The sequence below is a fragment of the Canis lupus genome, chromosome 33 (genome assembly GCF_011100685.1).
Source record: "Canis lupus familiaris isolate Mischka breed German Shepherd chromosome 33, alternate assembly UU_Cfam_GSD_1.0, whole genome shotgun sequence".
Taxonomy (NCBI): domain Eukaryota; kingdom Metazoa; phylum Chordata; class Mammalia; order Carnivora; family Canidae; genus Canis; species Canis lupus.
The window spans coordinates 14,236,607-14,263,055 of NC_049254.1; the positions used below are offsets into that span (position 1 = coordinate 14,236,607).

Consider the following 26,449-nt stretch of genomic DNA (forward strand, 5'->3'; position numbering starts at 1 on the left):
AGGCGGACAAACATTTTTTTTTTTTTTCAGAGTCTTCTCCATTTTTCCATTCTTCAGGAGGTTTAAAGCTTCTGATAAATATGAGGCCTTCGGGCAAATTAATTTCCAAATAGGTCAGGAAAGAAGACTAATTATGTTCTTCCCTATGGCATCAAATGTCCTCTGTGGCGCAGTAAATGACTGGAGTCAGGTGCCCTGACTCAGAACCTTCAGGCTCTAACCTCTCCCTCCTCAGATGTTATCGGTCCTGCCTTCTCTCCTGTGAGGTCTATCACTTTCTTACTATTTCCATTTCTGTTGTCCCGATGCAGGACCTCTTTCCTTCTCACCGGGACTGCTCCACAGGCCCCTGAACTGCCTCACCTTTGGCCTTTCCTCCCATCCCAGACCCTAGACACACACCCACAGAAAAAACGCAAGCAGCTCTGACTGCCCCATGGCCAGCACAGAAGCCCTCTGTGGCCCCCACTGCCAAAAAGTAAGGGATAAACTACTTAGAGTCTCTTCACAACCTTCCCTTCCTTTCTTCCAGCTCCTTCTTTCTGTGCATCCTAGACTACCTAACGTTTTGGAACGTGGCCTTTGCACGCACTCACCCCTCTGCCTTAGCTCTTGCCAGGGCTTCCCTCACTAGCTTCCTCTCTTCACCTGCTAAAATCATAATCATTTCTTAAGAGCCAGCTGCAATTTTACACCCTTTCCAACCGGACCTTCCAAGATTCCCACAAGCAGAGGCGACTCCTGCTCTTCTGGGTTCTGTGGGCCTTTGTGCCTTTCTGCATTTATACCGAGACATATTTTTACACTGATTAGACTTACAAATCTCCTACTTGACTGTATACTTCCTAAGGGCAAGTGCTACTTATAACAACTGCTTAAGTTTTCGACAGCATTTAATTCAAAGTCTTCTACGCGGTAGTGTGGTATCAGGCCTAAAATTAAGGCCCAACATTGTGTGTGCCCTGACATCTGGGGAAAATTGGGAGGGCCTCAGGGGATCCGATCACAAGTTCCCCTTCCCATCGTGCTTCATGGTCGAGGTTCCCTCGCCAAACAACCGTCCTAATCATGGGACAAGGCACAGTGCCTATTTCCTTGAGCGATGGGTTTCAGATCTCTGCCAGCCAATTACTCAACCAAGCCAATCACATCCTCTCTTGAGAATCAACAGTCACCTCACCCTATTCTTACTATAAAACCGGCCTCCACAGCCCCTTTTACTCGCTCTGCTCAGGAGTACAACCGCCACGTGGCCGTGCATGGCGTGCAGCACCCTCTTCCTTCAGGGAGTGAGTGTGTGTGGCCAGTAGGCTGTTGTCAACCTCACCTGTCCAGGGTCAGGTCCTGAGTTCAGCCATCCCTCCACCCCAGGGCAGGAATCCCTCTCTCACCAACAAGATGACAAGGAAGTGATCAAAACAAGTAGTTGCTAAATAAATTTACTCATTTTTTTAATCAAAAAAAAAAAAAAGTAAAAGTCTGGTCTCAAGAAGATGCCTTTTTGATGATACCCTATGTTCCTGTACGATACGCTGATGCCTCTGACTCACATTTCTCACAGCCCTTAGCATAAGTAGCTTCTGTGGGGACTGAATGTAGGTCCCCAGCCAAGTTCTGTTAAATAATTGATTGGCAGGTGAGCACCAACACATCTAGGTTTGAGCTTTGGGATCTGGGCTGCTTTGCTGTGGGCAGGAGTCAGGCAGAAAGAGTTGTAACCGAAAGCTTGGAGTGACGCGTTTCAAGGAAATACTCATGGGTGTACAAGAGAGAACTCGATATTAATGGGATTCATTCTATAATAAGAAAACCAGACTTAGCATACCCAAAGAATGCCAGCTGGGAGACAACAACACGTATTGCCAAGATGCTACCAGGATTTAGGATATTTTAGAAACAGGATCACTGTGGAGGAACAATAAAAATTCATTTGGGCCAAGTCAGGCAAACAAGGTAAAAAAATGTGGCCAAGTGAGGTAATACAGTTTGGACTTAAAAACGGGTGAGATGATCAGTACTGCAGCTACTTTTCTCTCACAGCTGGTAATGTTCTAAAACCTTATCCAAATCCGCATCACATGAGGAAGTTTTTGCAAAAGGGCTGAATTATTGGAAAATGGAGGCAGCCTCTCAAGGTGACTACAATGATAGGGGCGGCAAGGTTTTAAATATATAATTTTGGATGTATTTGTCTACTACAATATCTATGCAAAACTATAAATTGTATACCTATGCAAAACCATAAATATGCAGCCATATGTTAATACTTTAACATGTAAATTATTGATGCTCAAGTTCTAAACAAATGAGAATATTTCAAGTAATGAAATAAGTGTGAGCTAATCCTGTAATAGGTTTGTTCACCGTCTATATAGGAGGTCACTGTATGCTTGACGACCAAATTAGCATTAAATGTTAAAATACATTTTTTTAGTTTGACAAACTTTTTTGTAAACATAAAAATTTGAAACTTTTATGTATGAAAATCCTTCTTCCTTATATATGCACGCAGATGCATGCTCTACAGCATTTTGTACATATTGATGTATTTCCGTTCTTTTGAATTTTGAAAATTTCTCATGATTCATTCTATTTCAAGGAGTAAGTTTGGTCATTAATATTTACAACAAATTTTCTTCATGTAGCCTGAACCAGCTCAACGGGTCTTTTCAAAATATAGAATCATGTCAAGAAAGGTTTTAGTATTCCTCATTTGCCTGACCTGAATACCTTTGAAATCATTCATTGGAAAAAAAAAAAAAAAAAAAGAAATCATTCATTGGAAGCCAAAGACTTATCTTTTCCTTCTATCATCTGGTCAGGTTTTTTTTTTTTTTCTTCTCTCATTTTACCGTACCAATAGAAAATGCAATAGGAAATTACATCCATGTTGCTAGTGTGTTATTTGGAATCACGGAGACTGGCATAAATAAGACAATGGGCTTCAGATCAACTAAAAATCAGTAATGTTCACAGACCTATCTGGATCTGAATAATGTCTATGTCCCACTTTCCTGCCCAAAAATGGTATCTCGCCATAATCAGAGTAAGCAGATATTATAAGTGACACTTGCCCAAAGCTAAATCTGCCCCTCTACTTCTTTAGTTTCATTTCTCAGCTTGAATAATGCCAGCAAACATTTACCAGATCATGGTTGGACTGTTATTATTTTTAATTAGCTCAGAGTTTGGTTCGTTAACATTATTATTATTTTTTTTAATCAACCTGTCCTCCCTCTACAAAGCTCACTGGCTATAAAATAATAAAATCAATGTGACGTCCATTCCTGTTAAGAATAGTGGCTATTTTCAAGGAAGATATCGTTTCATCTAAAGCTCAATAAATAAAGTTGATGGGACACTGATCAATAAAACCCGAGGCACACAAAGACAGGGAGAGGTCAATCACCCTAGCTCCTTCCTGGCAGGGCTGTTGAGAACCAGATGCAACCACTTAGCCAAAGAGAGCATTTCGCACGTTGAAGGCACTAGGCGTTGGCCTTCTCAGACTTGACTCCAGAATTCACTGCAATCCAGTCATAGCAAGACACTCCACCATGCATGCTCCCATGGACAAAGCCACAGAAAACATTGTACTCAATTCCCCCAGCTAACCCAGTTCGTCTTTCCCAGAGCACCCGGAAAGACTTCGGAGTACAAGAACATCATTGAATTCAGGAACCATACACTGCAGCTAATTTACTAATAAGCCATGAAGTATTGTCATAAATTACTTAAACTAACTGGTACTTGTCCAATTAAATGAACAAACTACATCCTGCAAGGTAGAGGCCCTTGAGGATTTATGACAGTTGTTTGTTTGCATGCTAATTTGCCAAATTTCGTTAAGCTGCTCTGGGTCTACTCATTCACCTTATGCTAATCAGCCAGGCCCTACAGTGCTCATATTTTCAGCTCTGTGTTTTTCCAGTCAAGAGCATGACCATTTTTAATCTCGACAAGTTTCCTCACGCATTAACAGTGGAGGCCATGCATAAGCAGCCTACGTGCAGCGACAGTCTGTGTGGGAGATGATGGAGCGCATAACCGACGTGAGGGTTGAGTTAGGTTGCCACAGGTGCTGCACACAACGCCCATTAAGAGAAAATGCACACAGCTCCCCTGCCCCATTTCCCATCCCCTGACAGAGCCCGAGTCCTAATATGGATCAATATGGCAGCAGGGACAGTTCTCCTTAAATGAAAATGAATGAGGAGAAAAACAAGAATTACCTTCTCCACGAGATCTATGCAGGCTTGTAAATCCAGACCAAAGTCGATGGACACCCAGCCAATGCCTTCCTTCCTGTATTCCTCTTGCTCCAGAACAAACATGCGCTGATTAAAGAACTGTTGTAATTTTTCATTGGCAAAATTAATGCAAAGTTGCTCAAGGCTGTTATACTTCAAAGATGGGATTAGGTGGGGAGAAGAGACAAAAGTAAAATTGACCAAATGGTAACTATTTGAGGTGATGGACAGGTTAACTAATTTGACTGTGATTATTTCACAACGCAAACATGTGGCAAACCAGTAAGTTGTATATCTTACACATACATATTTTTTAATTGTTCAAATATATCTCAATAAAAAATATAATAAAATTGAGGTCCACTTGGAAAAATGTAGAGAGAATATCATAACCACAATCACATGATGGCAAATAGACTCAATGAGTAACGATTCTTCAATTAAATCCTTAGCTCCTTCAAATATACTAGCAAACTAAAAATTATAACAATAACATGTAATCATATCAAAATGCAAAATCATAAAAGGTTCTTTTATTTCTATTTATCTTTATTTGAGGCTGAATTTTTATTTTTATTAATTATTATGTACTAATATTAATAATAGCTCTTTTCCAGCCAGGGTGGCCCTTAAGTTTTCACAGAATGAATCTCCTCACGTTCTGCCTTTTCGGATGTTCAATTCACATTTTCTGATCTCCTTGTAAACACACATTGACTTCATTTTAATTCGATATACTTACATCAAGGATTTCAAAACCAGTGATGTCAAGAATGCCGATGAAGAATTGCCTTGACAGCTTGGCATCCAGCGCCCTGTTGATTCGTGCCACCAGCCACTTAAACATCCTTTCGTATATTGACTTGGACAGGGCACCAACAGCACAGGTCACCTGGAAATCACATTGGAAGCACCTCACATCTGCCAGCAGTGTGCATTCTAATCCCGGGCATTTTTTAATCAGCAGCTAGTAAAATCGGGATCTATTTAGTGCCTTTCTGTGTGGTTCTAGCATGCTGCTGAGATGATACAGGAGAGGAAATTTAATACAATGAGAAGAAAGGGAGAGGAAGCAAGGAAAGGAGGAGAGGGAAAGAAACCTAGAGGCGAGCCAGCCTGATGCCTCCTTGCCAGACACTTCTATGAGAGAAATCATGTTCCTATTATCAAAGGACCACCTTTCTGGGGGTAGAGTGGTAATGCATCCTAAAGCCTTGCCATTCCAAGTATGGTTCTAAGACCTGCAGTATCAGCATCACCTGGGAGCTTGTTAAAGACGCCGACTCTCAGCATCTCAGCATCCAGTCCCAGACCTATGAATGTGAACCGGTGCTCTAACACGATCCCCCGCGGACTCCTGTGCACCATTAAGTTTGGAAAATGCCGGTAGAACAGGTTAGGGATCTGGAATGCCTAGCCCTTGTTGCTGCTAATAAATTGTATAACCTTTGGTAACTGGCCTAACCTCTCTAGATTGAAGTGTCTTCACCTGAATAATGTTCTTGAAGGTTCTTTCTAGCCTCAGCCTCCACATTCTCTACTCTACCAGTTCCCAGGGGTGCTCTCAACTTCCTGTGGCAATTTAATGCATCAATCTGACTCAGATCGTCCTACTGTAAAACCCAGGCTGCCTTTCCCCTCCCTGGAGGTGTGCGGCAAAGGCTCTAATGTAACCTACTGGGGAGAGCTCCAGCCTCTGTGCTGGTTGATGCCGTATAAATGCAGATGCTACTTCCATGACGCAAAGGTGCTGCTATAGTAGCGGGTTTCTGACAGACTCCAAGTAGGAGTGGATTTCAGCTGGACCTTCTCCAAGCCTGGAAGCAGAATGTGCTCCAACCGCTTAACATTTAAAATAGGCCTAGCCCATCCATCCTTCAGCTGCCCAGGAGCGAGCACGCAGCAGGAGCCAGTTGGTGTCTGGTGTTGATTTAGTTATGAGTCACCCACTCTCTGATCAGTTATCTTGAGTCATTTCCACAGTAATCCATAAGCCGGATGGCATCACAGTTTTTTATTATGGGCGTCAAGAGCACACCCGCACAAATAAAGCACTAAGAAGGATTTTTATCCCCCAGAGCCCTGAGGAAATCATTCTCTGTCTACAGCAGTCACTTTGAAACTTTCAAAAGAACGTGACAAACTTGCTTACCCACCTTTTAATTCCCTAAATATTCAGAAGTGGGGGTGGAGAGTAATGAAGAAACAGGAAGAGAGCTTGAAGATGTGGTCACAGGAAGAAATAGAAGATATGGTGTCTGCTGGCTGAAACCAATAAACCAGCATACAGCTTACAGATTAATCATTTTCATTATTTTTCAGCCAATGAAGGAGGAATCAGGCAGCTAGACCCACACTTCCACCTTTTGAGGACTACATGGACTCATTCCTTAGCTCTTTTTCAAATGAACTCACAGAAGACTGATCATTGGGGAGCAATCATGAGCAATAGAACAAAAACCACCACCAAAAAGAAATGGAGTCAAACAGCCATGTTTGCAACCACACTGATCCCTGCCTTGCTCATCTGCAAAACGACATTAAAATATGCTTCTGCTAAGGTTGTAGGGAGAGAGTCAACGAGACAGAGGGTGTAAATATGTGTAACACAAGATTCGGCCCCCTGGAACCCAATAAATGTTAGTCTCACTCTCCCATCCCCCTTTCTGCTTTTATTACTTCCCCAACTTCACTCTAGTATTTACTATGCTACCCTGAGAAGCTAACCTTTGTAAGGTTCACGTCTTTAACTACAAAATGGAAATGGAAATAAGATCAATTTTGTAGGGGCACCTGGGTGGCTCAGTCAATTAACCGTCCGACTCTTGATATCAGCTCAGGTCATGATCTCAGGGTTGTGAGATTGAGCCTGGTGTTGGGCTCCATGCTGAGCATGGAACCTGCTTAAGATTCTCTCCTTCTCCCTCTGCCCCTCCCTCTGCTCAAACCCTTTCTCTCTTAAAAAAAAAATCAATTTAGTTGGCTTGTTGTCAGATTAAATGAGATAGCCATACAAAGCACATGCTTAGTGGTTACTATTATGATTTTTTTATTATGAATCTTTTAAAAATTAAGACAACTTATTTCTAACAGGCATAGTTAGAACTCTCATGGAATCATAAAATACTGGACCCAAAGGGTCTTAGTTCTTATTAATCATGTATAGTGGCTCTCAACTGGGGATGGCACCCTGCCCCTGAAGGAGGAGTGCATTTGAAAACAGGGAGTGTGTTTTTTCCAATTATCAGCATGACTGAGGGTTACTGGCAGTTAGCACCTGGGAGCAGGAATGCAAAACCTCTACAATGTGCAAGACACACTCACATCTGAAGGACTGTCCCATTTAGATGCCAGTCACCCCTCCACTAAGACACAGAGGATTCCAACCTCTTCACCGGATGATGCTCAGAGAGGTGAAGATATTTGACCGAGATCCCAGAGTTAGTCAGCATTAGAGTTAGAATCAAATTTTGTAAGTGTTAACACTGCAAGAATTTTTGCCATCTTTTGCAATTGTCATCAACAGAGCATATACATCTCTATTCTTAGCAGTGGCAATTGTCTCTATAAAGTCAGTAAAATTCCTAAGAAAAGAAAAGCCTTACAGTGTGCTTTCTTACGCTCTCTCCAGGAGTAAGAGAAAGAGAAAGAGAGAGAGAGGATGGAAGATGAGGATTTTTTTTTCTTTTAGTGTTGGATAATAATACATTAGCTTGCTTCACTGGTTCTATTATAGTAAAGGCTGGTGGTAACTCAGTTCCTGAGAACACAATATTAAAGAGGCGAAGGTTTGATTTCAGTCCTCCTCTGGGCTCATTAGTTTTACACAGAGCAAGTCCCTGTTCTATAATCATAGCATGTCATGCATGCATGTCGTGGCGAATGTGTTAAAAAGCAAGAAACTGCCAAACACTCCTAGCCTCACTACAAGAAATAGCTCAACTCCTTGTCCTGCTGATCTTGGCTCAAATTGAGCTCGGTATTTAGTTCATCTCAACATCTACGGAGCACTTACTGCTTGCAGGGCACTGTGCTAGGGGCAAGGGGTACTAAAATGAATTAATCATAGTCCATGGCCTCAAGGAGCTCCAGTGATGAGGGAAAACAATGATGGAAACTACTGCTTTCAGTACAGTATTAGGATAGAGGTAGAATTATTGATTTATAGAGTAAGCTAAACTAGGAAAATGCTGAAATGCTATAAATAACACAGTCACATCAGATGCTTTAATATACCAAAAAGCAAGAGAGTTGATTGTCAGCAAAATCATTGTCTTCTATCACGAATGTGTGCATGTGTCTATCTCATTTTCAGATTTAGAACGTATGTAGAGTAAGACAATCTAAATGTCACCTGCATATTAGCTGTGTGCCCTTTGCAGTGTTACTTATGTTCCCTAACCCTCAGATTCCCCAACTGGGAAAACATCAGTATTCCTGCTCTATTTACCTCTGAGTATTGGTGAAAGAACAGGAGACAATGCCCGTGAATGCTTTATACATGCTATACATCATCATACCCCTCCCTCTCTCCAGAAAGACATTTCTCAGCCCTCCTGTGGCTAAGAGGGTAATCTAATTTTCACCAATAGAATATCAATGGAAATGATATCACTTCTAGCCCCAAGCAGTTGAGGTGGGTGTACTTTTTGAACAGAAATGATCTGTTCACCTTGTGCAGCAACTGTGGAGGCCATGTGTTCCAGGTGTCTAACTATCGTATGGAACAAGGCTGTTCAATCTGTATTGGACTTGATGTAGGGAATAAATATTTCACTGTCAAGTGAGATTTCAGTGTGTATGTGTTACTGCAGCATGGTTATCACATACTGACTAATGTGCATTAGAGATGTAAATTATTATTTTGAAATGCACTAGCATACTTAGATGGTCTCATTTTCTGGCAGCCCTGGGAACATATATTGCATTCTGACAAAGCCTCAGGATCAACAGTCCTCATAGCACTTGTTATTTTACCATTAAAACACTCTTCTGGATGCTGCACAAAATCTACATGACCTTCTGTTTCTCATTTCTGCTCTCCATACCCCTCCTTTAAATACTAACTTCAGCCTATATACATATATTTTTAAAGATTTATTTATTTATTCATGAAAGGTACATAGGCAGAGAGAGACACAGACTCCCTGTGGGGAGCCCAACATGGGACTCAATCCCAGGGCCCTGGGATCATTCCCTGAGCCAAAGACAGACACTCAACCACCAAGCCACCCAGGTGCCCTTCAGCCTATATTTTATTTTATTTTTTTTTTCAGCCTATATTTTAAAACCCTATCTCAACCAATGTGCCTGTTACTCTAAAAAGTCAATATTCCAAACAGGTGGGGGATGCCAATTTGCCGATTTTATTCATGTCAGGAACTAATAGCTTTGAAAGCATCTTAGCTGGACAACAAAGATGTTGGTCACAAGTTAACGGCTTGCTACATCTACAAAGAGACTTGCTACCTGCAGGAAAACTGTCAAACAGCATATTAAGAATCTGGAAAAATTCTTTACACGAGAGCATTTACTGTGCTATGCATCACAAGTGAAAGCATTCCAAATATGCATCACTGGAGCTTTCTTGCCCTTTTTTTTTTTTTTTTAATAGAAGCTCTTGTTGCAGACATCAGAAGCCAAAAAATAACAAGTACAATATGTATACAATTATTATAAGATCATAGAGTCCTAATGCTCTGGAAATATCACCTTACCTGTTCTACATTTTGACCTCTAGTAACATATTCATTACCAACTTTGATTCTAGGGTGGATCAAGCCCTTCACCAACTCAGAGGAGTTAATGCCCATAAGGAACGCAGCTTTGTCAGCACCTGGTCAGAGAAAAGGAAGGAAGAGGAGGAGGGAAGTGGGGAGAGGAAGGAGCAAGGAAAAAAGGGAAGAGAAAGGAAGGGAAAACACTGTTAAAATTCATTCCATTATAGTCAAACAGACTCCCCAGAGGACAAGAGAATAGTGGGTTTAGACAGATGTAGCAAGGTAGACTGTAGTTTTGAAATAAAATGCTTGAATCCTAAATGTTTAAAAGACTTTAGTTCTTAGAAATGGAAATCAGACCACAATGAAATGTCACTTCACACCCACTACACTCGCTATAATCAAAAAAGACAATAAGAAGTGTCAGTGAAGGTGTAGAGAAATTGGAACCCTCATACATTGCTCGTTGGAATGTAACATGATCTGGCCACTATGGAAAACAGTTTGGCAACTACTAAAAAGTTAAATAGAGTTACTCTAGGAACCAGAAATTCTATTGCTGGGTATAGACCAAATAGAAGTGAAAAATATATGTTCACACACAAAAAACGCACACAAATACTTTTAGCAACATTCTTCATAACAATAAAAAGTTGAGAAAACCCTAAATGTCCATCAACTGATGCATGGATAAACAAAATGCAGTATATAAATCCAACAAAAACTTTTTCAGCCATGAAAAAGGAATGAAGCGTTGACGCATGCTACAACATGGATCACACTTGAAGATGTTATGCTAAGTGAAAGAAGCCAGAAACAAAAGGCCGTAGGTTGTGTGATTCCAATTATATGAACTGTCCAGAATTGGCAAATCCAAAGAACAGAAAGTACCCCTGTGGTTGCTAGGGAGCAAAGGGAATGGAAAGTAACTACCAATGGGCACACAATTCTTCTTGTGTTGTTTTTTCTCAAGTTTTTATTTAAAATCCAGTTATTTGAGATACAGGATAATACTGGTTTCAGGTATAGAATAGGATTCTTTTTGAAGTAATGGAATGTTCTGCAATAGATAGTGATAATGGCTACACGGTCTTGTCAATCTGCTAAAACTCAGTGAGCTGCATACTTTAAAAGGGTGGATTTTATGGTATGTGAATTATACCTCGGTTGTAAAAAGAATCTTTCTTGATACTGACCCTCTTCTAAAAAGAAATACTTATCTGACAGACATGGAAAATCTCATCTTTATTATTTGCCTATTTTTCCCTACTACATATGTACTTGTAGATTCTTTCAAAGAAATAGGCACTTGGGCCAAATAGTCTGAAAATTCAAGAAACCACCAATAATCAACAGAAGCCAGGACACTTCTATCAAAAACTTTTCTTCTCCGGCCAAGTCTCTGCTCCATAGTGCCCTCTGCTGCCCAACAGGAATACTTACAACCCACACAATGGCTTTTTTCTAAAACAGTGCTTCGGTTTTCTGTTTTCTAAGGAACGTGGGGAGGAATGAGTGTTATCAGAGAAAAGTAAATACCCATGTATTACATCATGTGTTCTTTAAGATGACAATAATAGAAGAGAAAGCCACAGGCAAAGGGTTATAAGCACATTTCCAGTTGTGTACTTCTTCAGTTATCAAATAAAAGGAGTATTTCACTCACCTGAGACAGTGCATCCTACATTTTTAGATGAATTCTGATAAATGCTAGTATATCTGATGTTCTCACTTTGTAAAATAACATCTTAGAAAAGAAGGAAATATAGTCTTTCCTTCACTAAGAAGTACAAGATTTCCTGAGCAATAACCACAAACAGGGAATAAAGTAAAAACAATTAGAGCGCTATATGTCATTTTTATTATCTATATCCATTTCCTTTTGTGGGCCTTTGAAATTCTCACAAAGGCTTAAAAAGCTTGAAGTGTGTATTTGCTTGTTAACTAAAATCAATACACATTATACATACATTTCTACCAGCCTCACACCTACTCCATGTCAGCGATAATGGCCCAAGTCCTCAGTTGCTATGAAACCTTTCAAAATGCAAAGCCCATTTGGGAAAATAAACGGAAAAATCAAAAGTAGAGCAGATGTGTTCATCCAATGCTGAGATATCTCTGCTAAGAGTGCCATGTTTGGAGACCAAAGCATAGTTATTTCAAGTGGAGAACCCAGTGGATCAGAATCATAGCCCTTTTGCACTGGAAGAGACTTTAAAGAACACATTAGCTAGAATGAAAATATTTAAAAGAAAGAGAGAAATGTAATGTGCCTGATGAATCTGAGTGGACATGAATACTAACCGCTTATGTGAAGAATGAACAATTCTGCAATATCTGCTCAGGAAAAAAAGACAGGAGTTCAGTTTTCTCAGCTTTGGAAGCATTTAGATGGACAATACAGATAATAATAGTCTCAAACTCATATCTTTTTCCAGTGTGAAGGACAGTCTTTTGAGTCTATTTTTATCCATGAACAAAGGAAACCCAAATTCTCTGTACAATATCTCACCGTAGGCTCTACCAGAAATAGCATCCAACATTACAGAATCATTTCCCACCCACTCCAGAGATAGTTAAGAACCTACAGAGAAGTAGTATACCTTGCATTTATCCTAGAGGTATACGTTACACATTCTCCAGTTTTTTGTTGTTTTGTTTAGACAAGAAACGATAGTCCTCTTATTCTAAAACAGAAATTACTTCATTTGCACTAAAAGTTTCACAAGCAAGGTGAAAATAGTTTAAGTCTATGAATAAGTATCCATCTGACATCCAGGAAATGTTTATTATGGACACAGCAAGGTCTATAAACACATTTTCATCATATGACCTGATGTGTTTTCAAAAGAGGCTTTATGAATTTCCCACCATCATGCCCTAGGACCTTGTGAATAAACCCACAGATTTTAATTAGGCTGTCTGATAGTTTAGCTAGAGCAGGTGTTCTCAAACATTGGTGTGGATCAGAATAGCCTGGAGAGCTCATAAAGGCCAAAGGACTAGGCTTACTGAAGGTGATTGGGGTGTAGGCCCTATTCTTAACCTGCTCCCCAGGTGATTCTGACATACATGAAGATTTGAGAACAGAGTCCACATTATAGTGTTGAGGAAACTTGGCTGCACATTGGAGTCACCTGGCAAGATGTCAAAAACAGACAATGATACCTGTACCTAATCAGATTGGTCTGAGTGAGGCCTGAGCTTCAGAAATTTCAAAGCTCCATGGGTGGGCCCATTGTGCAGCCAAGTTTGAGAACTATTCTCTAGAGAGTGGTAGCCAGTTCTAGTTAGTACATGTTTTTAAGATTTTATTTATTTATTTAAGAGCTCACACATGTGATCAGGGGGAAGAGCAGAGGGGTAGTGAGAGGAAGGGGGAAAGAATCTCAAGCTGACTCTGTGGTGAGCGTGGAACCCGATGCAGGGCTCAATCCCACAACCCCAAGATCTTAACCTGAGCTGAAACCAAGAGTCAGAGGCTTTCCTGATGAGACCCTCAAGCACCTCTAGTAAATACATTTTGAAGTAAAGAAGATAGAAAGAAGTCTGACTTTACCTGAAAACAAGTAAGGGGATAGGGAAAAACAAAAGGCAACCTTTTCCAACTACAATTTCATCCCAGTTCCATCCGATATGTAAACAATCAGATATAAAGAAAGGAACAAAGTCCAACTTTGTCAATCCACAACCTGGCTAATGTGGAAGAGGGGTTAAAAGAATGACATCAATTGTTAGCCTTTTATGTAGGGTCATAATAGGATTTCGGAGCTGTTCACATTTTACTAATTTATTGAACAACGTTTACTAAGCACTTGCTATGTGCAAGGCCTAAGTGCTAGTCTGTAACAAGAGATAGAAAAAAGGCAAAAAAAATATTGGCATCAAGGAGTTTATAATCTATGAGAGTAAATAAACAAAAAACAAGCCAGTAAAACAACTGCTTATCAGAGACCAAGAAATTGCTTATTATGAAAGTTTGAAAGAGGGAGAGATCCCTTCTGGACTGCCTGACCAGGGAAGATTTGAAATGAATAGTATTTGATCTGAGCCTTGAAAGATGAGAAGGATTTTGATAGGCAAATACAAGAGAACAAGAATTTCTGAGACAGAACAGCATGACTTACAGGCATTGCAGTAGGAGAGAGCAGGTATGTCAAAGACTGGCCACAAAGTCAGGGAGTGAGCAATAAACTGAGTAAAGCGAGTGATTTCTGGTCACAGAAGACTTTTGACACCACTCATTATAAAGTATTCATTGAATAATGAGGAAACTTTAAAGGGACTACATGGCATAGAGTCAGGCTTCACAATGATTAATTTTGTGCAGATTTACAAGACTGACCAGAGCAAGAAGAGTAGAAAGAATGTGAATCCATTACAAGATACCAACATGCAAGGGGTTGGTAGTCTAAATTGGTAATAAAGAAATGGGAAAAGACTGGGGAACATGACCAAGAGGGTTCTGACCTAAGAAGTAGAGGGAAGAGCAGCATCGTGAATACAAATACAGAAGTCAACAGGAAGACATCACATGGGAGAAGAGGATAAGAGTTTTAGCCATGTAATTTAGGGTGGTACCAGATTAGTCAGTAGAATGTGAGAAATGTAGGATTGGCACTTGAAAGAGGCAAGAATGCCCCATTTGGTTTGGGTACCCTCTCCCTTTACACCCTCCTCTCTATCTGTCCAGCTCTTTCAATCTTCCCTCCATGATTAACTGAGGGTGGGGGTAAGGGGGCATCACCAAAGCTTAATACATTATCAGCCCTTAGAAATCAATAAGAAAAAGTCAATTGTTCCAAACAAAAATTTTCTCAATTTTAAAAGTGGGCTAGGGATGGAAACAAAAATCCAAAAATGAGGCTATGCAAATAGGTAACATACAAAAATTAACTTTATTAATAGTTAAATATAAAACAAAAGCTGGCTACTTGGCAATAGAAAAATAACTGTTGGGGATCCCTGAGTGGCTCAGCGGTTTAGTCCCTGCCTTCGACCCAGTGTGTGATCTTGGGAGTCTCCGGCTCAAGTCCCACATCAGGCTCCCTGCATGGGGCCTGCTTCTCCCTCTGCCTGTGTCTGTGCCTCTCTCTCTCTCTCTCTCTCTCTGTCTCTCATGAATAAATAAATCTTTTTTTTTTAAGAAAAATAATATTAGTGAACTTAGTGCAAAAGTTATTTTCAGAAATTACTGATGGGAATGTAAATGGTAAAACATAGGTCAGCTTGAGAACAAAAATTTACTCAGAAGTTTACTGAGGAAAAACATATGTATCTCTGAATCTGTAAGGACGTTCACCAAAATTTTGCTCATGATGACATAAATATTCAATAATAATAGATATTTAATCTATCTGTACAATGGGACATTTTGTAGCCATCTAAAAAGATATTTCAGAAAAGATGCCGGATATTTATGTATAATTTAGTAAAAAAATCTAGTATGAAGAATATGTAAATATATATTTTATCTTTAAAAGTTCCCTGAACATATTCAACTATAAAAACATGAAAGATATGTTCTGTGGCATTAATGGTGATTGTCCCTAAATAAGTAGGATCCATTTAATAATTATCTACTACTAATGTGCCAGGCACTGTCTTAAAACTTATAAACACAGCACAGAACACACCAAATTAAGTCCCTGCTTTTATGGAGCTTACATCTGAGGAGGATTGAGGAGTAGGATGGTCAACCAAAAAATAGATGTATGAACGACATGGAGAAAAAAATAAATATTCAGGGTAAGAAGATAGAGAGTGAAAGAAAGTGGTGGGAGTGGTCAGGGGAGGCTTGTCTGATAAGGTAACATTTAAGAAGTCACCTTAATAAAGTGAGGGAGTGAGAAATGAGGATGCGTAGGAAAAAAAGAGCTCCAGATGAAGGAGGAATCAGTGAAAAAGTCCTGAAACAGGGGTTCCTGCATACTCTAAGAGGAGCAGAGAGAGCAATGAGTCCAAGTGAAGAGAATGAAAGTAGGGAAATGGTAGGTGAAGGCTCTGTACCCTATTCTCAGGATTGAGGTTGGTGGGGGAGGTGGTTGATTCCATACTGAGCCATTCTGTGAACTGGCTGTGTGTCCTACAATTGAACTCAATTCTATCTAAAGGTAGCATCAGATTCCATGGGTCAAGGATTCAGTTCTACAAGACTGTTACTCCCCCACTTCAGAGGTCAGTTGCAAGTCCAGGTTGTCTCCTGGGCTATTGACTCACAGGCTATGGATTCATGGCTCTAGTGACCCCCTCCTTGGGTTCAATTAATTTGCTAGGAGTTCACAGAACTCAGAGAAACATTTTACTTACTATATCAACAGTTTATTTCAAAAAGATATAACTGAGGAATAGTCAGATTGCATAGAGAGCAGAGGACATGGTGTAGGAAAAAAGTACAGAGCCTTGCCCTCTCTAAGAACACTATCATCCCCAAACCTTCATGTGTTCACCAACCTGGAAGCTCCCCAAACCTGTCCTTTTGGGGTTTTGTGGAGGCTTCATTACATGGACATCACTGGTTAAGTCATTGGCCACTGGTGACAGTATTTAGTCTTTAGCCCTCTCCCTGCCACTGTTGGAGGTAGGCCCCAAAAGTGCCATCTCTCTAGTTCCAATGGTGACCAGCTCCCATCCTTAGGTACAGTTTGAAAGTCACCTCATTAACCAAACAAAATCACCTATATTGCTCTCATCACTTAGAAGATTCCAAGGGTTTTAAGAACTCTATGCCAGAAGGAACAGAGATCTAATATTTTTTTTATTATAAATCACAATATCACAGTAGGAGATAGAATTAGAGGGATTTTGAGGTATCATGGAGCACAAGGAGGCTATGATGAGATCTTGGGGTTTAAGTGGGCACCTGGGTGGCTCAGTCAGTAGAACATCTGACTCGGTTCCAGCTCAGGTTGTGATCTCAGGGTCCTAGGATTGAGCCCTTCATCAGACTCAGCACAGAATCTGCTTGAGGATTCTTTCTCTCCCTCTTCCTTTGCCCTTCTTCATTCCACTTATATAATCTCACTCTCTCAAATAAATAAATATATAACTCTATTAAAAAAAAAAAAGGACTTGAGATTTAAGTAGGATGGGAGCTATTGATGAGCCTAGAGTGAGGTGAGGACATGAACTGATTTATACAATGAAAGGATCACCAATGGCTGTTCTGTGTACAACTATCAGTAATGAGAGAAGGGTGAAGACAGAGAGACCAATAAAGAAGCTATTACAGTAATCTGGTAAACGCTGGTTCAGGCTAGAGGGTAGCAGTGGACATGGTCATGGTGAGTAAGTAGTGATGAGCTTTACATGGGTTTAAAGGTAGACACAGCAAGGCAGAGACAAAGAAGTTCAAGATGATGCTAAGAGTCTGGGCAACTGAGAGAATCCAGTTGACATCTACTAAAGACTGAGAAATGAAGAGTTGGTAGCAGGGGCAGAGTGAGATGTAGAGTTCAATACCATACATGTTGTGTTTGAGATGATCACCTAAAGAAAGAACAGAGAGGGGTGGGAGGGATGGGGAGCACACTGTGAGAGTTCCAGTAAAAGGTTCCGAAGCTGCGGGGGGGGGGGGGGGGGGGGGGGGGGGAAGAGGAGAGGGAGAGGGAGAGGGAGAGGGAGAGGGAGAGGGAGGAAAAAAGAAAAGAAAAGAAAAGAAAAAGAAGAGAAAAGATTCAAGGATGAAGCCCAGCACCCCGATAGCAGTCAGAAGTAGGACAGATGAAGACATCTAGCAAAAACTCTGAGAAGGAACCACCAGGGAGATTGGATGACATTATGCGCTTCATTATAGGTATTTTCTGGTAAATAAGTATACCTAGTTGTCATAAGGAAACCAATTCCTCAAAAAACCATTTCAAAGGGTGGAAAAAGAAAAAAAAAAAAAAACCCAAAACCCAAAAAACAAAAACACAAAAACCAAAAAAACAAAGCAACAAAAAGATGTCACAAAAGCGTATCTTAATATGTTAATATAGAAGAGGCTTACACAAGCCACAGGTCCCCTTCCTTCACTTCATTCTCATCTATGCTCAAGTATTCTCTTCCTTCAAGGGATTTTCTGACCACTCTATCTATAAGAATATTATTATTCTTTATTCTTCTGTTCTGCTTGATTTTTTTCATTATGACTTCATGCAAATTTGTCTGTTTCTGTATACAAGCTATCTCCCAACTAGGCAGTCAAGACAGGGATGATATTGTGTTCCCAGGTATATCTCCAGCACCAGAATAGTGCCTGGCCTGTGCACTGGCCTCAAAAATTATTTGATGAATAAAAAAAACCCAATTCATAAATGGGCAAAGTACCTGAATTGATATTTCTCCAGAGAAGATATATAAATGGCCAATATGCACATGAAAAAAAATACTCAACATCACTAATCACTAGGAAATGCAAAACAAAGCCACATGAGATATACTCATTAGAATAGCTATTATAAAAATTTTTAATAGAAAACAATAAATGTTGATGAGTATGTGGAAAATTGGTAACATTATGCATTGCTTGTGGGAATGTAAAATAGGGTCGCTGCTATGGAAAACAGTGCAGTATGGTTCCTCAAAATAATTTAACATAGAATTACCATTTAATCCAGCGAGTCCATCTCTGGGCATGTATAAAAGAATTGAAAAGCAGGGACTTGAGTAGATATTTAAATGCCAATGTTCACAACAGCATTAATCACAGTAATGAAAGGTAGAAGCAACTCAAGTGTCCATAAACGGGTAAATGGAGAAACAAAATGTGAACTATACATACAATGGAATATTATTCAACTTCAAAAAGGAATGAAGTTCTGACACACACTATAACATGGGTGAATCTTGAAGACGTTATGCTAAGTGAAATAAGCCAGACATAGAAAGACAAATATTGTAGGATTCCACTTAAAGGTGATGCCTAGAGTTGACAAATTCATAGAGACAGAATAATGATTGAGAGGGGCTAGGTAAAGGGGGTAATAGGGAGGTATTAATAGGTACAGAGTTTCAGTTTGGGATGATAAAAAAGTTCTGGAGATGGATACTAGTGATTGGCTGAAGAACAATGTGAATGTACTTAGTATCACTGAACTATCCATTTAAAAACAGCTAAAGTGGTACATTTCATATTATATATATCTTATCACAAATGAAAATATAAAATTTTTCAGAATTATTTGTTGAAAGATTTAACAAATGGGTTTTCTCAGTTTTAGTAGGTAGGAATTTTAACATTAAACGAAATAATTATAATAACTATGCTTCCTTTTCATAATCATGATTTTCTCTTTTAATGTTCATTCTAGACAGATCACTCATTGTAAGATGCCGCAAATCTTTTTTGGCAAGCAGGCAAGAGTATAGATTTTTTTTTTCATGTGTATAAAACACAAAGGGGGATGAAGCCGGTGTGGTCTCAACCCAATGGAAACTCTACCTTTGGAATTCTAAAGAGCTCTGTCCACACCTCCATGACGTCACTTCATACATCTTCTGGTAATTTTCTCCTTTCTCTGTTTTTTTGTTTTGTTTTGTTTGTTTGTTTGTTTTTTTGTTTTTTTTTTTTTTCAGCAGGCTCTGTGCTGACAGCAGGGCTACCTCTTCGTCAAACCTATATTACCCTCCTTTAGCAAATTTACTGGCATTGTCGATAATTAAGGATTGCTTCTCATTTTGAGATACATAATCATACATCAGAATGGTGGTTTAAGAGGATGATTTTGAGGAACAGCAATTGAGAGAGATTGCTGATCAGTTTCAACATTTTCAAAAAGCACAAGGTAACTGCAGGGAAAGGGGGGGAAGGCCTGGGGTCGGAGAATTGAAGAGAGTACATGCCATGGCCTCAAAGTAATTCTTACTTTCTATGCCATCTGCTTCCACTTGCTCTTCTCTGGGTTTCTGTTTAAATTTCATGTTTCCAAAGTGCATGATGGCTCCAATGAGTTTATAAGATCCATGCTTCTCATCAGGAAGAAAGCCCAAGATGTCCATGGCCCGCTGTAAAAAGAGAAACAGATGGCCATGTCTTCATTTGCCTAATGGCTGCAGTAAGCACCTCACCCCCGCTGTGTGTCACACCTCCCTACACTCCATGGGCTGTCAAAGGGAATGAAACAGATCGCCACAGCCCGAGGTGTGACAGCTCTGTTCAAAGCAATGCAAATCGGCCCTGTTGGCACTTGGTCACCCGCAGTCTGCTTATCCCTTTAAAAGAGAATTAGGAAGGCTTGTTTAACTTCCAGTAGTTGTAGAACTTTCCTTGGATGCCCTGCCCAACCCCCCAAGCCATTGATCATTAACTGGATCGGAGGTAAATTATTTTGCCTTCCATCATTACGGCAGAAAGTAGTACCGTATCTGATGGGTTGCTTATTTTGGGACCCCCTGCATTGCCACAACTTTATTCAAAGACTAGCAAAGGGAAACATTTCAGAAAAGAAAAAAGCCATGGCACTGAAGAACCGCACCCTAAAAGAAGCCACTGCACGTGGTAAGATATGTGTTCTCACACAGTCCCAGAGGATAGAAATTGGTATAATCTTTCTAGTGGTTAATTTAGAATCTGTATCAAGAGACTATAAAAAATTCATAATCCTTGCCTAGTAATTTCACTTTTGGGAATCTAGCATAAGGTGAGTCTAATATATGGAAAAAGCATTTACCTACAAAGATATTTACCACAGTAGAAAACAAAACAGAAAATCTTAGAGTCTAACCATAGGAGAATGGCTGACTACACTATAGGACAAATATCTGATAAAAAATTAAGTAGTCATTTAAATGTTTATGAGGACTTTGTAATAGCACTTGAAAATGTTTATATTACAGGATTAATCAAAAAAGCAAACTCTATACCGAATAGTATATGCAGTGATTGCGATCTTTTATTTAAAAACCCCACCAAACCAACTATATAATAGCAAACCCAAATAGAAAAAAAAAATAAAGATTATAAAGATATATACCAAATAAAAACAGTGGTTGCCATTGAGTTGAAACACTTTCCTATCTTTCCACACGTTCCAAAGTTACCAACCTCACAATGTGTATGTACTTTTAGAGTAAATAAGTAAACTTTAAACAGACATAGACTTAAAGGGCCTCCTTGCACCCACCACCCCCAGAGGAAAGAAGGTGACTTCTCCAGGACCCTTTGGAAAAAGGATCTGAAATGCTTTCATTTCTCATTGTCATTTCCAATCTTTGCTTTGATAACTACCAAGCCTTACATCAGTGGCCAGCAATTCTTCAGCATCATCCCAGCTGTCCACAGCAACAACTCCCTGAGAGCAAAAGGGAAAGTCGGAGGGTTCTTCAGACACCAGGAGCATGTCTGCAATGGGAAAACCTTCACTTAAACAGTTAAAGAAATCCACAAGGCTTTAGGAAATAATTGACCAATATTCACAGTTTACTCTTACAGCTGATAGCACACTTGTAAACAAGCCAAAATAAAATCCATATTCTACAGCCAAACCTCTGCAATCAAATTTTGCCCTCTATTAACTTGTCAGTCATGTGTTAATGCCTCCCAAGAGAAGACCGGGCGGACCAAATCCAAAAGCAGATTCAATTGCAGCAACTTGAATTGGTGTGAAACAAACAGATAATGCGTGTTGGCAAAACTTTGAAAACAGGAATTTGGCCTAGATACATGGTCGAGGGCGGAGGACAAAAAAATGTTTTGTAAAATTAGAAGTATAACAGGGCTGAATTTCAAAGGCTAGGAAGCGGGGCAGACCCTGGGGTTGAGCGCCCAGGGAACATTAGCCGTGTAATCCTGTCATATCACATCTTCCCAGTTAGGAGGCTGAGTCTGTCTTTCAAGGAATCCATAAATCAGCCTCTGTGTTCACCGCTGCAGCTCTGATGGGTCTATGACTCCTGACATGATTCACTTAGTCAGGAAACATAATGCAGGCGGAAGCCAAGGCAGGCTGTCAGCAGCACATCAGCACCCGACTTGGCCACATCACATTAACCACTTACTGCCTAACACTTGCTCCCAATGAAGTTTCTCTGAGCTGATCTGATTTTTGTAATGTTTCCTTTTTAAAATTTATTCTTTTCATTTAAATTCAATTTGCCAACATATAGTATAACACCCAGTGCTCATCCCATCAAGTGCCCTCCTAAATGCCCATCACCCAGTTACCCCGCCCCCCCCACCTCCCCTTCTGCAACCCTTTGTTTGTTTCCCAGAATTAGGGCAAACCATGAGAGACTCCTAACTCTGATTTTTGTGTTCATCACTCAGTGAAGTGAAGCTGCTATCCTCAACCCCAAAGCTCAGAAACAATTGTGCTTTGCAAATGTTCACGGCGGCTTCGTTTGGAAACAACCCAAGTGTCCATCTAGAATTAACAGACTCTTGTTTGTCCATATAACAGATTATTACTCAGCAAACAAAGGAAAGAACTATGAACATATGCTACAGCATCGAGAAATCTCAAAATAATTTTGCTGAGTGAAATAAGCCAGACAAAAAATGAGTATATACTGTGTGATTCCAACTTACAAAATTTGAGAAAGTGCAATCTAATCTATAGTGGCAGGAAGCATATTAGAGGTTGCCAAGAGACTCGGTGGGGAGGGGAAGACTCAGAGGAGTAAGACTCGGGGGCGGGGGGTTACAAAAGATCATGAGAAAACTTTTGAATGGATACATGCATTATCTTGATGGCAGGGATAGTCTCATGCATATATACATATGTCAGCATTTACATTTATGTGGATAATGCTTCAATGAAGCTATTTCACAAAAGTTAAGAAGTAAAAAGAAATTGGGCTAGCCCAAAGAAAATCAAGCTGAATAGATATATTTAATATTTAATAGCAATATAATGCTTAAATCCTTACTTGAGTGATGACTAAAATGTCCCTTAAATGTTAATACTTCTCAGGGATCTTTGTGTTCTTTCTCATGCCTCACTTCATATAAAGAAAAATTTGTTGAGCTCAATGTGCCAGGTACTATTGTAAGTTTTAGAAATACATCCTAAAATACACGGGGAAAAAATCCTGTCCCTGTGAAGCTTATATTCCAACAGGAGGAGACAGAAATTTTAAAAATAAGTAAAACATATGAAAATATATGGAACGTAAGATGGTAATAAGTACCACGGAGAAAAGTCTCAGGGGAGGGGAGTCAAATGTATTGGCAGCACAGGGGCACCTGGTTGGCTCAGTCAGTGGAGCTTGCAATCCTTGATCTTAGGGTTTTGAGTTTGAGCTCCACATTGGGTATAGAGTTTATTTAAAAATAAAATCTTTAAAACAAAAAGTACTGGTCATACAGAGCTACAGTTTTCAATACAGTGATCTGGGAAGGCCTCCATAAGGTGATATTTCAATAAAGGCCTACAAAAGTTGAGGGAGAGAATAAATAGGGGAGAATGTTCCAGAGAGACAAGAGCAAATGCAAAGGCCCTGAGATGGCGGTTTGCCTGGCATTCTGAGTGTAAGGTGGGTCAGGAAGGGGCAAATTGAGGAAGAGGGAGGTGGTAGGTTATGAGGGGCAGAGAGGCATCAAGAGGACAGGTCATAGCTCCTCACAGGCCAGGGTGAGAATTTGGGCATTTATGCTCTCGGTGAGCTAGGAAGACATTGAAGGTTTTTGAGCAGAAGAATGACATCATCTGATTTTTTTTTTTTTTTAATTTACCATGGCTGCTGGGCTAAAGACAGAGGGAGCAAGGATGGAAGCAGAAATATCAGGCAGGAGACTGTTAAATAATCCAGGAGAGAGATGATGCTATTGACCAGGGCAGTAACAACAGCAATGGTGCGAGAGTCCTCAGAGTGCGGATTTTGAAAGTGGATGGAACACGTGGGAGACACAGAGGAGATGAAGGACAGACCTTAGGCACATTAGATTTGAGATGCTACAACGAATACGTGCTAGAACATAGAAGAATCTCAAAATAATTATCCTGAGTGAAGTAAGCCAGACAAGAACTTTATACTGTATAATTCCATCTTACAAATTCCTAGAATTTTTTCTTTTAAAGTGTTTCATTTTTGTGTAAGCTAAAAGGAAATGGACACACTCAAAAGACGTTGGGCATGTACATTAACCTTATTAAGGGTTCTTCTACACGTCTCTCTTTTCCATAGGAATTTCCCATAAACATCTAAAACCCATAGTTTTTTACTGTATATATAGCCTAAACCACAACAATCTATGATTCTGTCATTTTACACTGTGTAAAATCATCAGAAAATAGTGATTCCATAGGAAAAAAAAATGAGTAGCAAGTAAATTTCATTGTAAGTCATTCAAATAATTTGGTCCTTCTCCAAACCACATAGAGATATAAGAGAGTCAGTTAGCTATGAGTCTGGAATACCGGAGAGAAGTCTGGACTTGTGACCAAAGTGTGGAAGTCATCAGATGCAGATGATCTTTAAAACTGTCAGTCTAGAGGTCACCATGAGATTGATGCAAAGACTGAGCCCCAAGGGGCTCTAAAAGCATAGGTCGGATGAAAGAGACCCACAAAGAAACACCCAGAGATTTAGAGGAGAAACAAGGGAGGGTGGTGTGCTAGAAGCCAAGAGGAGAGAGTCTCAAGGGCAAGGGAGGAATCAGTGGTGTCAAATACCGTCGTGACTCTCAAGGTCAAGAAATGAAAGGTCTATATATTCTTTTGCAAGGCTCATTCATGGCTTCACTGATGACTCTCAAAACTCTATTTTCTGAGCTCCAGACCTAGAACTCCAGCTTCCCACTAGACATTTCAGTGCAGATGGTCATAAGTAGCTTAAACCCAACACTATCGAATCTATGATATTTTCCATGTGTGCCCTGAAGCTATGCCTCTTCTGTGGTTCCTTATGCTGGCAAATATCACCGCCCTACCCAAGCCAGACATGGGGGTGCGATGAAATCTTGTCCTTTCACAGCTCAAATACAGACATCATTTCCATGTAGTTTTTTTTTTAATTTTCCAGCATTTATTTTTTTTAATTTAAATCCAATTACCCAACATACATCATTAGTTTCAGATATAGTGTTCAATTATCCATGTCTTTGAAATCAAAGTATTTAATCTTTCTTCTCTAGAATAGGTGTATGCTGTTGGAATGAGGTAAGGATATAAAAATAATAGTCTTTTCCCTCAAGGAGGCTACAGGAGGGGGCCAGTAGTAAGGCACCATGGCAGGCCCAAGTGCTACACATGCACTTCTCCCGCCATGCCTACCTGCTTCCAGACGCGTTATTTCTAGAAGTCATAAAAGACACCTAATGGGCTTTTCCTTTATCTCATTAACCAGCAATATGGCTGATGCACTGGCCTACCCATTCACTGGAGCAGCTGTAGTCAACATGAAGTGGTGGCTCTTAAAAATGTACAAACTAAATGCATGAGTGTTTGAGGAACTCTGAAAGGTCTTTAGCTCAAAACATCTTCCCCACTGGGCCTTATCAAAATTTACTTTCAAGGAGCAATGAATTTTAATTGGGTTGAGGCTTGAGGTTACCTCGGAGTATCATGTAAACAGAGCTTCCTTTATTTAATTAATTTCATTTCTATCAAGAGAAATGGCCCTGAGAGAATGTAAAAAACAAACAGTGAATACATTTTTGTGAGACACCATTAGGGCCAGGGAGACTGTCTAGGCCAGAGAAGTCCCTCGCAGAAGATTGTTGACCAGGCTGTAGGCTTGTGGAGAATGGAGAGCGCCTGTCTGGAGGGCTGAGGATAGCATAAAGAGGCGGTGGCACGAGAGGAAGCTGAAGGTGAAAGTCAATTGCTTCACAACTGCAAAAAGTGCAGGCGTCAACCTTCACACAGGTTCACTTCTAGATCCCACTCTGAAGTAGGAGATACAAAGAGCCCTTTAAGAGTAGGTATGATATCATTCAAGGCTTTGTTTCACGTGGCATCCTGACATTAAATTTTACTTTCCGCATAGCTGAATGTTCTCCAAGACTCAGTTGAGTTCACTATGAAAAGAGGAAAAGCTGACATCGGGCAAAACAACAACAATAAAAAACCCTTAAAATCACAAAGTTCTGAAAAAAATTAATAAAAAATTAATAATAATAAAATAAAATAAAAATCACAAAGTTCTGCAGCCAGTACCTCTATACCACATCACCCACCATTACCTGTTTCTCACACTGCCATGAACAGCTGAAGAGGTTGTACACTGCCCAACTCCAGAGAGAATCATTCACAGAGTCTATAGTTTGAATAGTGTTCTCTAGTGTTAGGCAGCGCACAATCTGCAGCACCACAGACACATCTTGTTCCTCCTCACAACCAGTGGGGAGAAAGGGAGTAAACATAGGAGATCAGATCAAGAAAAACCTAATGGGTAAGGGGAGTACAACTTAATATGCTCCAGAGTAGGAGGCCCAGATGCTGACACTGTTTGCGCAGAGGCATTCAGGCCACTAGTAGACAGGTTGGGCGCACCTCTTGGCAACCACCACCATGCATTACTGTCACATACTAAAGTGAGTACTCAAGGCAGTAG

The 26,449-nt window shown here is 40.1% G+C and overlaps 1 protein-coding gene across 1 annotated transcript in view; it reads right to left on the reverse strand.

Annotated features, from left to right (window-relative positions):
• The window catches only part of MYH15 (myosin heavy chain 15), a 154,184-nt gene that overhangs the window by 107,342 nt on the left and 20,393 nt on the right, over positions 1-26,449 (reverse strand). The window contains exons 10-14 of the mRNA XM_038582731.1: positions 21,193-21,296; positions 19,822-19,960; positions 9,968-10,086; positions 4,993-5,142; positions 4,233-4,403 (exon numbers count right to left, since the gene is read on the reverse strand). Coding sequence (XP_038438659.1) covers positions 4,233-4,403; positions 4,993-5,142; positions 9,968-10,086; positions 19,822-19,960; positions 21,193-21,296 — 683 coding nt within the window. The remainder of the gene's footprint in view (positions 1-4,232; positions 4,404-4,992; positions 5,143-9,967; positions 10,087-19,821; positions 19,961-21,192; positions 21,297-26,449) is intronic.